Source organism: Cibotium barometz, chromosome 65 (assembly GCF_041138505.1).
Source record: "Cibotium barometz isolate CiBa-2024 chromosome 65, ASM4113850v1, whole genome shotgun sequence".
Classification (NCBI taxonomy): domain Eukaryota; kingdom Viridiplantae; phylum Streptophyta; class Polypodiopsida; order Cyatheales; family Cibotiaceae; genus Cibotium; species Cibotium barometz.
In genome coordinates, this window is record NC_141110.1 from 8,091,442 (window position 1) to 8,107,629 (window position 16,188).

General features: G+C 39.3%; 1 protein-coding gene across 1 annotated transcript; it reads right to left on the reverse strand.

Annotated features, from left to right (window-relative positions):
* Nucleotides 1–12,531: 12,531 nt before the first annotated feature.
* Nucleotides 12,532–15,393, reverse strand: LOC147602886 (zinc finger protein WIP5-like). The gene is made up of 3 exons (XM_086797325.1): nucleotides 14,069–15,393; nucleotides 13,184–13,640; nucleotides 12,532–12,610 (listed from the first exon to the last, which is right to left on the reverse strand). The coding sequence occupies exons 1-3, from the start codon at nucleotides 14,792–14,794 to the stop codon at nucleotides 12,543–12,545; spliced, it is 1,251 nt and encodes a 416-aa protein (XP_086653451.1). The 5' UTR covers nucleotides 14,795–15,393; the 3' UTR covers nucleotides 12,532–12,542.
* Nucleotides 15,394–16,188: the final 795 nt, after the last annotated feature.

Consider the following 16,188-nt stretch of genomic DNA (forward strand, 5'->3'; position numbering starts at 1 on the left):
GCTAGAACCAGGGAACATGAATTGTCTAAACTTAGACATGTTTAGAGCAAACCCTTAAAGAAATAAGCAAACTTTCTTTGAACCAAGCCTTCACTTCTAGCTAGTGGGATTATCAAGTCTAGGCTTGGCAATAAGGTGTACCACTTAGATTAGCTCAAGAGCTTGATTGAGGTATAGACCTAAATAGGCTCATAACATATTAACATGTAGTCAAATAAGGGCCTTGATCAAAGTATGGCTTATTTGATGAAGGTTATTCCCTAAAGCTCTATTAGTACCAAAACCAAGGACACCTAAACTGGAAACCACCCAACTCCGTAAAGAAGAAAAGCTCATTCTTACACTCCAGAGTAAAAGTTAAGATCTGATTGTCATGGTAAAAATATAGAGTTAGTAAATATTTTTGTTTTCCATGTGTATTGAAGTATGGAAACCTTTGGATCATTCATTTTTTTATCACATGTGCTAACATGTAGTGTGACTTAGTCTTAATTACCCACTTGAAATCAAATTTTGGGGAAATTATAAAAAAAATCTTCCTTGCAAATTATTCTTTTAAAATACTTGCACGTGTTCAGGAATTTCAAATGTCAAGTGGTGAGTACATCTTATAGAATAATCAAAGAATATCATGTCATCCCCATGAATAAGCTCCTTAACTAAGAAAATACATATATATATGCTTATGCCAATCTATATTGGTATCAAAATAATCCTTGAATACAACTAGTCATATAAAGCATTTTAGCGATAAGTGTATCTGTATCAAAATAATCCTTAAATACAACTAGTCATATAAAGCAGTTTAAGTGGTAAGTGTATTGATGGTCATAATAATATATCCTTCACACTTGATAAGCACCCAAAGTTTAGAACTATATTCTTTGGTATCTCTTAAGAGCCAATATGATTCAGATATTTAAGGTCTTATAAATTTAAATCTTGATGTGAAGGAGTTTGCTATCCTTCTCTAAAAAAGATTTATACTCAATTCACAATCATATGCATATCTTGCACTAGTTCAAGAAATTTTCACTTAAGCAACTAGAATTACACACACATGCATGCACCCATGTACCCATGCACGCATGCATGTAGACAATCATGCATGCACATGCACACACATGCACACACACACACACATGTTCTTAAAGTGGAATATTTTTTTATATACATATAGAATAAAAGTTTTAAAGTGCAGACATAATTTGTTCACTGTTTTAACATAGATTTAATTTACATGGAAAAAAAAACTTTTTCACTTTTTCCATTTCAAAAATTAAGTTTATGTAGAGGGAACATGGTGGAAAAAAACATTTTTTCTCTCTGTTCTTTAAAAAAAAAACATTCTACACTTGAATCTTAAAAAACTTCTAAAAGTAGAAGAGTTTACAATTTTTTTTCTAATCTTATTTGTGGATTGTTCATGGGCCCCGTAACTAGTTTTGTTTAGAAAAAGTGTTTAGTGCATGTTTAGGTGTATGTGTGTGCTTGCGTGTACATGCGTAGTCATTCACACACATGCTTGTATATACACACAGTCATGCACACACATGATTGCATATACACACATGCCCTATGCATGCACAGGTGTATGTATGTGCATGTACATGAATAGTTAGGCACACACATGCTTGGATACACACACACACATAGATCCTATGCAATAACAATATTACATGCACATATGCTAATAGGGGCTATGTGCCTCCAAAAAAGGGAAACTTAAACTAGCTTGATGATCATTTTTAGAGTTAGGTGTTCACATTTCAAAAGAAACAAAGTAGGGTCACTCCTGAAGATTTTGATTTAAATAAAAAATTTCTCATTTTGTGTGATAATTGTGAATGATAAATTAATAGAATGGTATCTCTCTCTGTATGGCAAGATGACCCTTGTGCTACATTAAAGCATAGAGTATTAGCCTTACTTACGAAAATTTCACATGTGCATGCAAATTAAAGCCTTTTCTTTCTATGAATTTTGATTTCTTCTCATTACTTATAACACACAAGAAAAGCCAACATAGACTAGTTAAAGATTGTAAAAGGTAGAAAAGACTTATGCTTTGCATTTAGATCTATATGCTCAATAAGGTTGAAAATCCCACGTGAACATAAGACTTATAATTATCTAGTTTACCTTAAGATTTAATAGTCCACTCACTATCTTTTTTGCATCAAACGTTAATTTTATTGCAAAGTAGGTTTTCAAGTACTAAAAGTTATATGAGTGTAGTGCATGCAAAATAGAAGCCATGCCATGAGTATTTGTTATGAGTACTATTAAACGTCTTTATGGGTTATTATTTTAATCTTTTTAGCTAGGGTATCCAAGTACCACAAGGGGTATGACCATTCCAAACATACTACTTAATGTAGAAAACAAGTCGCATGATGAGATGGGAGAAATCCTTTAATAAGACACTTGATGAATTGGATTGAGCACTGTACACAATAGCCATATGTGAGAGAGGTCCCAAACATCAACTTTCATTGCAAATAGTTTCCATGGCCCTCCATGGAGAGCAAAGCTTAAGTAGCCTTGGTTTGCATATTACCATCCTTCCAAGGTCCTCCATGGAGAACAAAGCATAAGCAACCTTGGTTGCACCCTTCCATCCTTCCACGATCATCCAATTCCAAAGACATCCTAGACACAAATGAAAAACATGCATTAAGTTTTTCTTTACATCTTATATGTTGATGGACACCACCATGCCTTGCACTTGCATATAGGGAAACTTGTAGATCATATGACCTCCCTTTCTGGTTTTTTATTACACGTCTCTTTTTATAATAGGTACCCCATTATTGTTATAGAAAAACCCAAGTTGTATGATATGAGAAAAGGCTACAACATTTTAAAATAGATTTATAATTTTTAGCACACATAAGCCATGAGACATGCCCCATAAGTAAGCCAGTGGGTCAGTAAGGTAGAGAGAGTTTGTGCATAGTTTCTATATGTCTATTAACTTAAGAGCAGTTGTGAATTAGTGAAGCCCCATATGAAGAGAAATGGAGCTTGAGGTGAGAACCTCCACACTATGTTAATTACTAAATTTGGTATAGAGTAGATGGATGATTGTTAAATAAATTCTCTATAACATCTCATGTATGAGTGACAACCATTATGACCACCTACATGAGAGACACTAAAATGTGTGCCCTTTGCGCCCACTCCTACCCACCACTAGCATGACCACGAGAAGTGTGAGAAGCTTCTTTATGGGATTTGTAAGCTTAAACCAATAGGAAAAAACCCCCTCAACCTCCCCGCAACCGCCCACCACCACCATGACCATGAAGGGGTGTGACAAGCTCCCTCATGGGATTTGCAAGCTCATACCCCCACTCCCACTCCTCCCACCACCACCATGGCCATGAAGGGGTGTGACAAGCTCCCGCATGGGATTTGCAAGCTCAAACCAATAGGATACCCCCACCCCCACTCCTCCCACCCCACCACCATGGCCATGAAGGGATGTGACAAGCTGCCTCATGGGATTTGCAAGCTCAAACCAATAGGATACCCCCACTCCTCCCTCTATCACCACCACCACCATTAAGGGGTGTGACAAGCTCCCTTATGGGATCCGTAAGCTCAATCCAATAGGCTAAAATATAGGGTCCAACAACTCATCTCAATTTTGGAAGGGGATATTTTTAAAATTCCCCAATTTATAAGTGTTTGTTTAAGCAAATTGCCTAACACCTTGAAAGTGACTCCAAATTTAATAATGAAAGGAATCAATTTGAATTTGCATGCTATATAAATAGTGCACCTAAAAAATCCTATGTATATGTAATTATGCTTTTGAAAGTCAAAAAGTGCCTTGATTTATTTTTAAATAGAAAAGATAGCTCTATTAAGTATGAATAAAGAGAGATCTATTAAGTATGAGTTATGCTTTTGAAATTGAAAAAGTTTCTTGATTTATTTTTAAACAAAAAAAGAGAGCTCTATTAAGTAAGAATAAATCATTACAAATCCACACATATGTATACTAAAAGAACAAACTCATCGTAGAATGTAAAGCATGCATAAACAATCCAAGAAATGATGGTTCTACAAGCTCCTCAAGGAGTATGGAAAAAAAAGATTCCTTTATCCACAACCTTTCAAATGGATTACACTTTTCTTGTGTAAATTTGGACTTTCCCTAGATGTAAGCCTATCTGGTCAATTGAGTTTGTATAATATATATATATATATATATATATATATATGTATGTATGTATGTATGTATGTATATGTATATATATATATATATATGTGTGTGTGTGTGTGTGTGTATATATATATGTATATATATATATATGTATATATATATATGTATATATATGTATGTATGTATATATATATATACATATATATATATATATATATGTATGTATATATATATGTATGTATGTATGTATGGATATGTATGTACGTATATATGTGTGTGTGTGTGTGTATGTATGTATGTGTATATATATGTATTTATATATGTATGTGTACACACACACACACATATGTATGATGCATATCAATTGAGTGTAATAGGTACGAGTGTCATTCAGAGCTTCTATATATGCATCTCACCCTCCAAATCAGCCAAGTTGTAACACTAGTATTAATGTCCTAAAAAGAGCCTAATTACTTCTATGTGGTATGGGCCCCAAGTTATAAACCTAATCCAGTGTGCATCTATGAATGACCACTCTATAAGACTTAAAGACAAGGCCACAATCCCTTGTCTCTTTAGAAATATTGAATCAAACATGGCTACCCAGGCTATATTAAACACTATCACACTTGCACATGTTGATGCTTAGGGAAACTTAGGGCTAGATTTAATAAGAGTCTCATTATCCCCAAATCACTCCTAAATGTAATGCTAAATTGATGAACAATAGTAGTTGGGAATTTAGGGAAAGATGGATCTACACCAAGAATTGTTGTCCAGTAACCATATCCATGAAAGTAAACTAAAATAAAATAGAGATATGCCTTGAATCCTATAAGAATGGCAAAGTCTATACCAAAATTCTTTATTAAAAGATAGATTTATGCTGTAGCCTTACCGAATCTAATGGTAATTCATTGATAAATAGATTCCATCAAGGGGAGCATAAAATACTATATCAAAATTCCTCCATGATAACTACAAAATACTATATCAAAATTCCTTCATGATAACTACATTGATGTTGTAGCTTTACCAATGAAATCTAATGGTAATTCATTAATAAATAGATTCCATCAAGAGGAGCATAAAATTATTTACCAAAATCTTCATGGAACTATCAACATCAATCCACTCTAACCCTCTTCGATCCCAATTGAGATGCATAATAGATAAATAACCACCATAAAAACATAAAGCTATACACTCTAGGAGTTACATGTCACAAATGCAAAATTCAAGCTAATAACCCATTGTCTCCTTAGGTGCACTAATATCCTCAAATGATTCTTATTAGCTCCATGAATCGGGTACTAGTTTTCGGGGGCTACACTAATCACAATTTTACCTTACTAGAGTAAATCAGGGTGACCCAATCTTTAATAGAGTAAATAAGAGTGACATTATATTTACTCCTCAAACCACCTAGAGACATACCAATATGAGTAAGAAACTCGATGTATAATTCTCATTTCAACCCTAATAATCCATATGATGGGTTTTTTGTCTATCCCTACATCAGTACCTAATAATATCTATTTTGAAAAGGTCTCATGCTAGTTCATTTTTGAACAATGACACATAAAAGTAGAGAAGAGCGAAATCTATAATTTTTCTCTAAAATAAGACAACCTCCTTCTATGAGTGTCACATTATTGGCCCTCTATGGTCTATTGGGGATGCCGTCTGACCATTGTGCCATGCTTGCAATTAGTATCATGATTGATGTCATAATAATAAATACTACATTGTAAGTGCAATTGGCATATGCTTTGCGGGTTTATGCTATGTATGTTGTGATTGGGTGATGCCATGTGTATGCATGCTAGTATTGTTGATATTGGTGTTTGATTGCTTCACCTAACATGTTGACTTGTTGAGTATAGGTGATGAGTACCAAGATGCCGATTGAGGCATCGTGCTTATGCGAGGGTCACCGAATGAGGTGTCACGCGGGTTTTATCATGTGCATGGGCATTTACATCGCCTTGACATTTATGAGTTATACTTCATTATTTTTGGTTGGCAGTGTGCAATTTATTTCTACACGAATATTTATGTACACCGATGTGCACGGATGTATTGCGTGTGAACTAGAGCTTCACTTTTATTTTTGGTACACACTAGATGTGTGTGAACATCCTCTAGAAGGATTGGTCATTTTTTTAAAAAGTAAAGAGCCCTATTTTTGGCAAAAGCTTCTTGTTGGCTCAAGGGCTATTTTGGCAATACATGATTAAAATACTCATGTCGTGGAAGGAGCCAGCACACATGAGGGGGAGATTTAACCCAACCCTTTGTTGATTGGTGATGTCGTCTAAGTTTTGTTTTCAAGTCTATGGTTTTATCTCATGTTTATTTTCATATCCATGCTTAATACGTTTGAATCTTTTATTTGTATGGAGTTGATTATTATGCGAGCACTTGTGGTACTTTGATTCTCTTGTGTGGCAAAGATCCTGACCAATGAGCATTTATGAAGAGGCATGGAACTCCTCTCATCCAACTATTGAAAAATCCAATGTGTCTTATCGTTCCATCCACTATTATATCCCTTCTCTTAAAGGCAAGTAGAAAAATGACTAAAGGTTGACTCCTAGCCTAAGCACATTCCATTGGTTAGAAAATGAGACTATATCTTCAAACATGATCCTACCTCGAAGAAATCCAACTGATGTATCATGAATAAGCTCTTATAGGATGTGATGCAAGCGAAAACTAGGTTAATTTGTAAGGACTTTTTATGCAACAGGAAGAAATCGCAAAATGCCTCCACTAATTGAACTTGGTCTTGTCACCTCTTATAGGGATAAGATGAATAAGATTCTTCATGAGTAAAGTGTTTAATATTTTTTAAAGGGTACCAATGTGAAATCTACCCAAAGTTATCCCTATATTCCTTCCAAAATGCTAAAGAGAAGAAAGGTGAAACGACTTTAATGTTTGAGTTAAAGGTTTAAAAATTACAAAATTGTAAGCTATACAAAAATTACATGCGCTTTTTGTATGATGGAGATTTTTCATTGATAACACTTAGGAAATCAAAATTTTAAATATAAACATCAAAGACATTTTATAGCCTTAAGCTGTGAAATCAACACACCTTTTTAATCATAGGCTTTTAATTCATGTTATTCGGTATATAAATACAAAATGAACTATCATTCTGTAGTTTCATAATTTAGGGGTAGACTCTAAACATTAAAGATTTTCAATAATGAATCCTCATGAAAATATATCCTTTAATTACACTGCAACTACGTTGAAGTATTACAAAGCTTCATGTCAAGCCAATTTATACCTTCGTTTGTAGGCTACTAGACTGCTACTCATGGTAAAAAAAAGCTACTAGGCTACAATGTGTAATCCTTGATTAGACCAGCACTAATGCATTATCTACTTCAAGTGGTAAACTTTGAGTTTCAATAAAATATGTAAACTCTAAAGCTAGGGAAATGTCTACCAAATTTGAGCTCATCCTACAAAAAGAAAAAGACTACTTCAAAAATTCTTTATTTAGGCTTTAGCCTAACGGTTTGAGTTTGTGGTTCCTTTTTAAAAAAAGTCATGGGTTCGAACATTCTGGACATCACACATCTCCACTCCCTTCTTGGAAGGTAATTCTTGTTATTGAGGACATGTGGCATGGTTGCCATCACATCCATACATCAAATTCTACTAGCCATTTGTTAAATGCTTCTCCACCTTCTCTAAAACAAATTGAGTGGACAAAACTTTGTCCAAGTTATTACTTAAATCTCTTTTCTTTGGAGTTGGGACATAGCTTTAGTGTAGGCATCCTTTTCTTTGGACTTGGGACATAGCTTTGCAAACATAGGCATTCTCAAAGACCTAGTCTTCTTTTCACATTTCTCTAACAAAGACCATATTAGGGAGTTTGGAAAAATCCCATTACTTTGGGAATTTTCTTTTCAATCTACTTTTGTAACAAAGTGGAATGGTCTCATATGAATAATGTGCCCAAGGCCAATTGACCATGCCCATGGACAACACTTATGATAGTGTGAAAGGGGGGTCATGTATATAGGTCACATACACCATACCTTTTGATAATCAAGATTACACAAGTCCTTTGATTTCTCTTCTTGTTCTAATTAGGCTAATCTCTCATACTTTCAGTAATCCTTTTCGTGACAAGTTGCTTGCTTTGTCAATAAGCCCCGTGGTTTGCTTCAGCCTTTGCCTATTCTCGATGGCAAATGGACACACATTTCCATGGATTTCATCACGGGGCTTCCTCATACAAGGAGGGGATGAGATAGCATATATGTGGTGGTAGACCGCTTGACAAAAGTGGCACATTTTATTCCTTCCAAGGTCAAATTTGTAGCATCTATGGTTGCAAAACAGTTTGTGGATCATGTGCTCAAGGTGCAGGGAGTGCCACAACAAATTGTTAGTGACCAAGATGTGAAGTTTATGAGTTCATTTTGGAGGACATTGTTTGAGATCATGGGGACTATTTTGACACTGCCTATCACCATGAAACTGACGGGCACACCGAGAGGGTGAACAAGTGGGTGGAATCTTACTTATGGCACTATTGCCATGATACATTATCGATGCAGGGTAGGGGAAGAGGTCATCATCAAGGATAAACAACTTAATGAATTTTCCCTCCTCTCGGTGATTGGAGAATGTGAGGACTTGGCATCATGAGTAGAGGTTGAGGCACATGACATAATGGGGGAGGTGAAAGATGGTGGGGCTTAGTGTGAGTGAGATTATGGTCTAAAAAAACACCATGTGGGAGGCCCATGGCACTTTGGAGAGGATGGTCAGTTAAGTTGAAGTGGGGATGTCCTCATCTCTATGTAAATATTATGCTAAAGAAGATTGAGCTAGAGGCTTCGGGTGCTATAGCTCAAGGAGGTCTGCTATGTTGATGGTTGCATCTATTATGATATCAACCTTACCCGCTTGCCAAGTTTTCTCATAATAGTACGCATCATGAGAGCATTGGCATGTCACCTTTTTTGAGGCACTTTATGGGTACAAAGTGAATATGCCAATGATGGTTCAAAAGCAAGAAGGGGTGAATCCTATTGCAAAAGAGAATATGGAAAAGTTGGATGCACTCTTGCAAGAAAATGCAAAGCTAATATGAAGCAATTTCAAGAAAGGATGAGGCATTATGGTAATGCTCATCGAAGGCCATTGGAATTCATAGAGGGTTATTGGGTATTCTTGAGGATTTCCAAGACAAGATATGGTTCTCTCAAGGGAAAATAACAAGCTAGCTTATCGCTACTATGGGCCATACAAGGTGGTGAGACATGTTGGTGAAGTTGCTTATCGATTGTCACTCCCATCAACCTCAAAGATTCATGATGTGTTCCATGTATCACATCTCAAAGCTTACCTTGGGCTAGAGGTATTTGTGCAAGATAAATTGCCTCTAGTGGATGAGGAGGGAATGATTGAGTATGTGCCGGAAGCAATTTTGGGTACAAGAGAAAGAGTTATTCGCAACCGTACCTTGGTTGAGTACTTGATCAAATGGCAAGGGCTGCCTAAGGAAGAAGCTTCTTGGCAACCCACCTCTACAGTGGAAAGATTTGAAGGGTTGTTGGATGTATTTTGGAAGTCCAACAAGGGTCATGAACAGTAAATTAACTTGCTGGAAATTCACTATGGATAGCCCTATACCTTCGGGAATTGGATGCATAATGATGGGAAGCTACTCAAGGTTCTGTTGCCATTATGGGGAAGAAGTTATGGCTTGTTTTGAAGGCTTATTGAGTAGTTTACAGCCATATACATGTGATTTTGATATCCCATACATGGTGAGAGTGTAAGCTTCAAGATCTACATGAGTCCATTGACATATACTCCATCTATGGGAATTGTAATTGTATATATCAATGGTTTCGAGGACGAAACCTTTTGGGTGGGGATGGTTTGTAACAAAGTGGAATGGTCTCATATGAATAATAGGCCCAAGGCCAATGGATCATGCCCATTGACAACACTTATGATAGTGTGAAATGGGGGTCATGATCATGTATATAGGTCACATACACCATACCTTTTGATAATCAAGATTACACAATTCCTTTGCTTTCTCTTCGTGTTCTAATCCTAGACTAATCTCTCATGCCTTCCTTAATCTTAGGCTAATGAGGCTAAATCTAGGTTACCACTTTCTCTCAACTTTTTGGTGTATCTTGAGCAAACCAATTCAAAAGTTGTCGGACAATGTGGATTTAGAATCTACTTTTCAAGAGCTTTCAAATGATATGTCACATGAGGGGGTTTGACAAAATGGGTTATCGTGCCAGCATTTTTTAATATGTCACATAAGGGGGTTTGACAAAATCTTAAAAGGGTTTATCGTGCCAGCATTTTTTGATCTTGCAAAATGGGAATTGGGAGTTTTCCAAAATCTCTAATATGGTCTTAACAAGTCTCTAACAAGTATGGAGGGTGTTTGTTCTCTTCAACTATTAAAGTGGTTCATTTGATGTCCCAACTTCTTGCCTAGTGCTTAAAAATTGGAATATAATTAGAGTAGTGGTACCCCATTCTCAAGGAAAAAAAGAAGTGCTATTAGAGCCTAATGGCTACATTACCAGGTTCTCCAAAAAGTGATGGGCTATAATTTGTCGATTTTTTTCTATACCATTTTAAGTGGGTTATGAAGAAAAAATCTCCAAAAATACACTTCGTGTCAACATATAAGATAGAATGTAGAAGGCTCACCCAAGGTTTCTATATTATTTTCATATACATAGAGAACATATATTCGCCAACTATCTATATTTTTAGCATGATAATATACGCTCTAAAACTATTATTTCTTTCATTTAAATGAGTGGGTCCATCCCCCACACCCTTATCCAGACATACATGGGGATTTCATGTGGCTACGAACATACTCCTAGTGCGACACCTCATTCGGTACCCTCCCACTAGTAGTGCACACACTTGAGTACCAAAAGGGGGTACCACCATTCCAAATATTGGCCACATTTAAGGCAGTGGACAAGCCTTGGGACGTACATGACAAGTTATTAGCTCGACCAAAGGAGGGAGAACCATGCACTTGAAACTAGACACAAAGCGTCCTGGGTTGAAAGGCTCGAGCAGCCACTATCCTTGATCCAGGGCTTGAGCTTGAGCTTGAGAGGTTGACATTGCACACCATTGTTGTCGGCAGGAATGTCAAGGAGAACTGGTGGGAAATCACAGAAACGCTCGAGCATAGATGTTGAGGCGTATGGAGGACGAGACTAACGTGCCCACTTAACACACGAACACATCCCAAGCTTAAGGTGTCCTCAAGTATACTCAAGGGGATTTGAACCTAGGACCTCAGGAATGAGAGGCCTAAGCTCAAACCACTTGAGCTACACTCTTAATTTTTACCTTGCCCCTTGTGGTACTTGTGTGTGCATGCAAATTTTCAACAATGAGGCTACCGAACATCTTCATCCACCATAAGAGAAAATGTGAGATGTACAAAAAAGATCACTTTTCATTTTTTTGTGTGTCATGCCCATCACGTGCATGCACACATGAGTAAAGGAGTACTCCAAGTTACTACTCAAAGCTACTACCCTTCCATATATTTGCCAATTTTTAGGCAAGGAAAAAAGAGTTGATGTAGAGCACATAAAAATTTCCATGGATTCTTTATGTAGTATTGCTAAATTTAGACAATTGGTGGATACTATGGGTTAGCTGAGTGGTGGTGAATCTAAAGATCTCATCAAGATCATCTCCTAAATCTACAAGTCCCTTTTTTATGACATCTCCATGTGAGCCTTGGTGAATGAAGCGATTAAGTGGTGGAATGAGTATTGCGTTTTCTTTTTAGCGAGAGTTTTAGCTACAAGAATAAGTAGGCACAAGCAACACGAGGGATTATGTGTAGATAGGCTAATAGGATCACCAATGTACCTACAGAACAGGGGTGGTGATTATTTGTGGTATGGAAAGTGTATCTGCAAGCACAATCCACCTAAACAGAACAGAAGAGGACAAGAGAAATAGAGGTAAGGACCTTAGATTATGTTAAGACTCTATGGTTTTCCCTGAAACTAGAAAAGCTGCTGGCTGCTAATAAAGCTACGCTATGACGGCTAGTAAAGCTGCAAGCAAAACCTAATTATCTTGTTACGACAGGGAGGTTGAGTAACCAGAGTCCTATTGTAGCTCAAATGTCGAGCTCAAAACGTAAAACTATATGTCTATCAATGCCTTCCTGCCAGTAAGGGAAATTTGAAAAGCAGTGATTTGTGGCAAAGTCATACATAAATCCATGAATTGCATCGATGTCGATAATCAAAGCTCATACCTCTACGTGCGTCAAGCTGTGAAATGCAGTGAGGCGGCTTCCGAGGGCCTACCTCTGCAAGGGTTGCACAAGATCGTTGGTCTTTAAGCATAGTCGTGCATGCGGCGTTTCGTATCCTGCATGGTAGCATAGATCATATTATCAGCTTTGCGTTAGTCATGAACTCCAAGTCAGCTTCAGCTGTCGATTACGTGAAAAGGCTCAAGAAGAGCACAATACGAAACAGGGACCAGTTACAACATTTATCACGTTCAGATCTCCTAAGATGTTAGAACTGCAAGCCTTCGACTGTAAGTAAATGATCAGGTCTGGCTCTCGAGTCTTCCTGTTCAGTTTACGTGACCTTAACTTGTAAATCGCTACCTCTGAAGTTTGCTGTAAACGCTTACATAAAAGTACTCTTGTCGATTTAAACCACGAAATATGAACACGAAAGAATCCATTCGGCAGCTAGCAAATTAGTTTCCATTAAAACAATATGGAACCCTAAGAGAGACCAGAAATAATGCACGTTGAGAGCTTTGTTAGGGAGCCTTAACATAGCTAGTAGTAAGCATGGAGCTGTCCTACAAAAGCCGTCAACGAGTCATTAAGGCTCGATTCAAAAAGTAGCGTTCGCATGGAGGCCGAGGATTAGCGGACTTAATTAGAGTAGGGATTGGTCATTAAAGATTGGAGTTAGTGCGAACCGGCGGAGAGTTCGTCTTCCATGTCTTGGTCGGAGAGATTGGTGGCGTCGTCGTGTTCCGGATGGTCGTCGAAGCCGTCGATGGCAGGGTGGAGTGGGGCGTGGCCCCGGCCAAAGGCGCGGATGTGGTCCTTGAGGGAGCGCTTGTGCTTGAAGTCGGAGCCGCATGTGCAATACCAGAGTTTGCCGCAGTTCTTCTCGTGGGTTCGCCAGTCGCCTCGCACGGCGAAGGCCTTGGCGCACTTGCGGCACAGGAAGGGCTTGAGGCCGTGCTTACGCTTGTAATGCGTCTGTAGCGTCCGAAAGTCCTTGAGTGGCTTTGCACGCGGGTGCTCTATATTGTTCCGGCACCCGGTCGCGCAGCAGAAGCAAGGGAGCCGCAGCATTGCTGTCGGCTGCGTTCCCCTCAAGGACTCCGGCCCCCTCCGATATTGCGACCCATGTCCCCACATGTGCATCTGCATCAATTAACAAACACGGACCAATTAGCTACCAAACAAATACCTATACAGGATAAAAAACATTTAAACACACTAATTAGCCACTTGATGGCAAGGATTATCCATAGTCGCTGTAGAGTCTAGACTGGGGCTTCGTATGATGATTAATGTCTTTTCTCTGTACTTGACCTAGCTCTCTACAAGACTACATGGCTCTCATGTGCCCCCACCTTTTTCTTCACGAGTGCCCTCGACTGTCTCAACAAAATAATACGCCAATTGCATACCATTTGCTTTTCTGACCATCCCGTACGGCACTACAACCGAATTCCGAAGGAGGCATGCAGGCCCTAAGGGCGCTAGCTACTCCTTGTGAACCCTAGTAGAACGGTGATTTTAACCAGCTTGTGATCACAAACCAGCTTCTTTTCTTTAATTCGGCTCACCTGCATGTTATTGTAGCGGTTGAAAGTCTTGCCGCAAACCGGACAAGCGAACTGCGTCGGGCCGATGAGGATCTGGGCTGGCGTAGGAATCCAATATTGCCCTTCGGTTTGCAGTGCCCTTCCTACGAACCGTTGGAAAGCGTCGCTACTGTTTGCAGCCACGCTGAGGATGTCGTAAGGGTTTGCGAACTCCGCCGGCCCATGAGCGCCAGCTGCGACTGGATCTGAAGAATTGGGAAGTCCTATCTGAAGACCTACAGTGGCATTCTGCCCAATCTCTTCACAATCCCTTAAGGCAATATCTTTGGGAAGAAGTTTGGCCGCTCTAAAAACAGGCTCTTGTTCACTAGAATTGGGAGGGCTCAGAGTATTAAGCAGCGGAAGGGCCTCCATTAGCGGAGGAGATTCGCATCTTGTTGTCACAATCTCCTGCCGCTGATCTTGGTACTGTTGCTGTTGCTGTTGGTGGTGATGAAAATAGAATCGGCTGTATTGGGAAAGCGAAGAAGAAGAGGAAGAGGACGACGGGTGATGAGACCTTTGGCTTGAGGATGCCGAACTGGAAATAATTGCGTCTACACATGGGATTGCGGCCATGGGAAGCTCTGATTCTACTGGCTGCTCAGTATGCGGCTTTAGCCACTCTGTAAAAGTGACTGGCTGGTTTGAACCTAAGCTGAATGTAATTCCTGTCGAAAAGTGGGGATGATAGCTTCTGGAAGCCATTACAACTGTTAATCGAAGTCGAATTACTCAGTTGGTTTGGAAGTTCTACAAAGAGCAAGTGCGGATCTACGGTGCAAATGTGCTGAAGAGACTTGTTTCGGCAACCGACAAGTAGCGATTAGTTTCTTCTGATTGTTAAGGGTAGGGGCACTACAGTCTAAAGCCAAAAGCTAAGCTTCATTTCTGGAGCATCTCGCACCATTGCAGAGGTGAGCTGCTTTTTTAAGCGAGCAGCTTTCAGATGATCATGCAGAAGTTAAGCAAGAGTTAAGAACTCAGAGGAGGAAGAGATGGCTGTGAGCTTCGGGAGTAGGAAACAGCAAGCACAGGGCAAAGCATGGTGAAGGCAGCTTTAGATCAATTAGCTTATCTACAAGTCCTGGGCGATAAGAAATTGAGATCTAGTGAAAACAAGGGGGGAGGGGGGTAGTTGGCGAGTAAGAGAGAGGCTTTGCCAAGGAATAAACAGTTGTGGAGTACAAAGGGAAACGTAGTAGTAGCATGTAGGGGTGTTCAACCTAGGGAAAGCTTGTAATCGAGCAAAGTGCAAGGGGAGCAAGAAACAGTGTTGAGAGAAAAGGCAACTAATAAGTACTGCGCAGGGGGGATGATAGATGTGGGCTGGAGAGCAAAGAGTGTGTACGTGCAGCAAAAGGGAGCCCACGTCCACACACGAGAAGAGAGAGAGAAAGAGAAAGGTGCTCTGCAATATATATAGAAAGACAGAGAGAGAATATATGAGTGAGAGAGAGGGAGAGAGAGAGAGAGAGAGAGAGACTCTGGTAAAGGTGAGGGTGTACGAAGGGGGGGGGGGGATTGGAGCAAAGGGAAAAACTTTAAGGTCGAATATGTCTGTAAGTGTGAGAGCGATAGAGAGGAGACATTTCTAGCAGGCATGCACAGACTTCACTGGGATGGTATAGTGTAAACAGTACACACAAGTAGTAGCGCAGGCTAAATAGTAATGAAGAGGGGGGAAGACCTTAGACAAGCGAGAAAAAGAGTGAGAAAGGACCCAGGACCCAGGTCCAGGACCCAGGTTATACTGCATAAAGAGAAAGGGGGGTCATTGAGTGTGGGTTAGCGCGCGTGTGCTGAAAACGAGTCAGATTGAGAAGGACTTACTGCTCAGAGAAAAGAGGAAGAAAATTCTAGAGAGAGAAGAGAATGTGCCTAGAGAGAGACAATGAGTTCGCTGACTAGCTGTGTCTAGAGAGAGAGTGTTCTCTGAGTGAGTGAGAGAGAGAGAGAGAGAGAGAGAGAGAGAGAGAGAGAATGAAACAGTTCAGACGGCGGGCCACGGCCCACGGCTACTCTCTCACACTGTGTGTCAACGCTGATTAAGAGAGAGAATTCTAGAGATAGTGTGGAGACCATAGCCTAGAGAGATATGG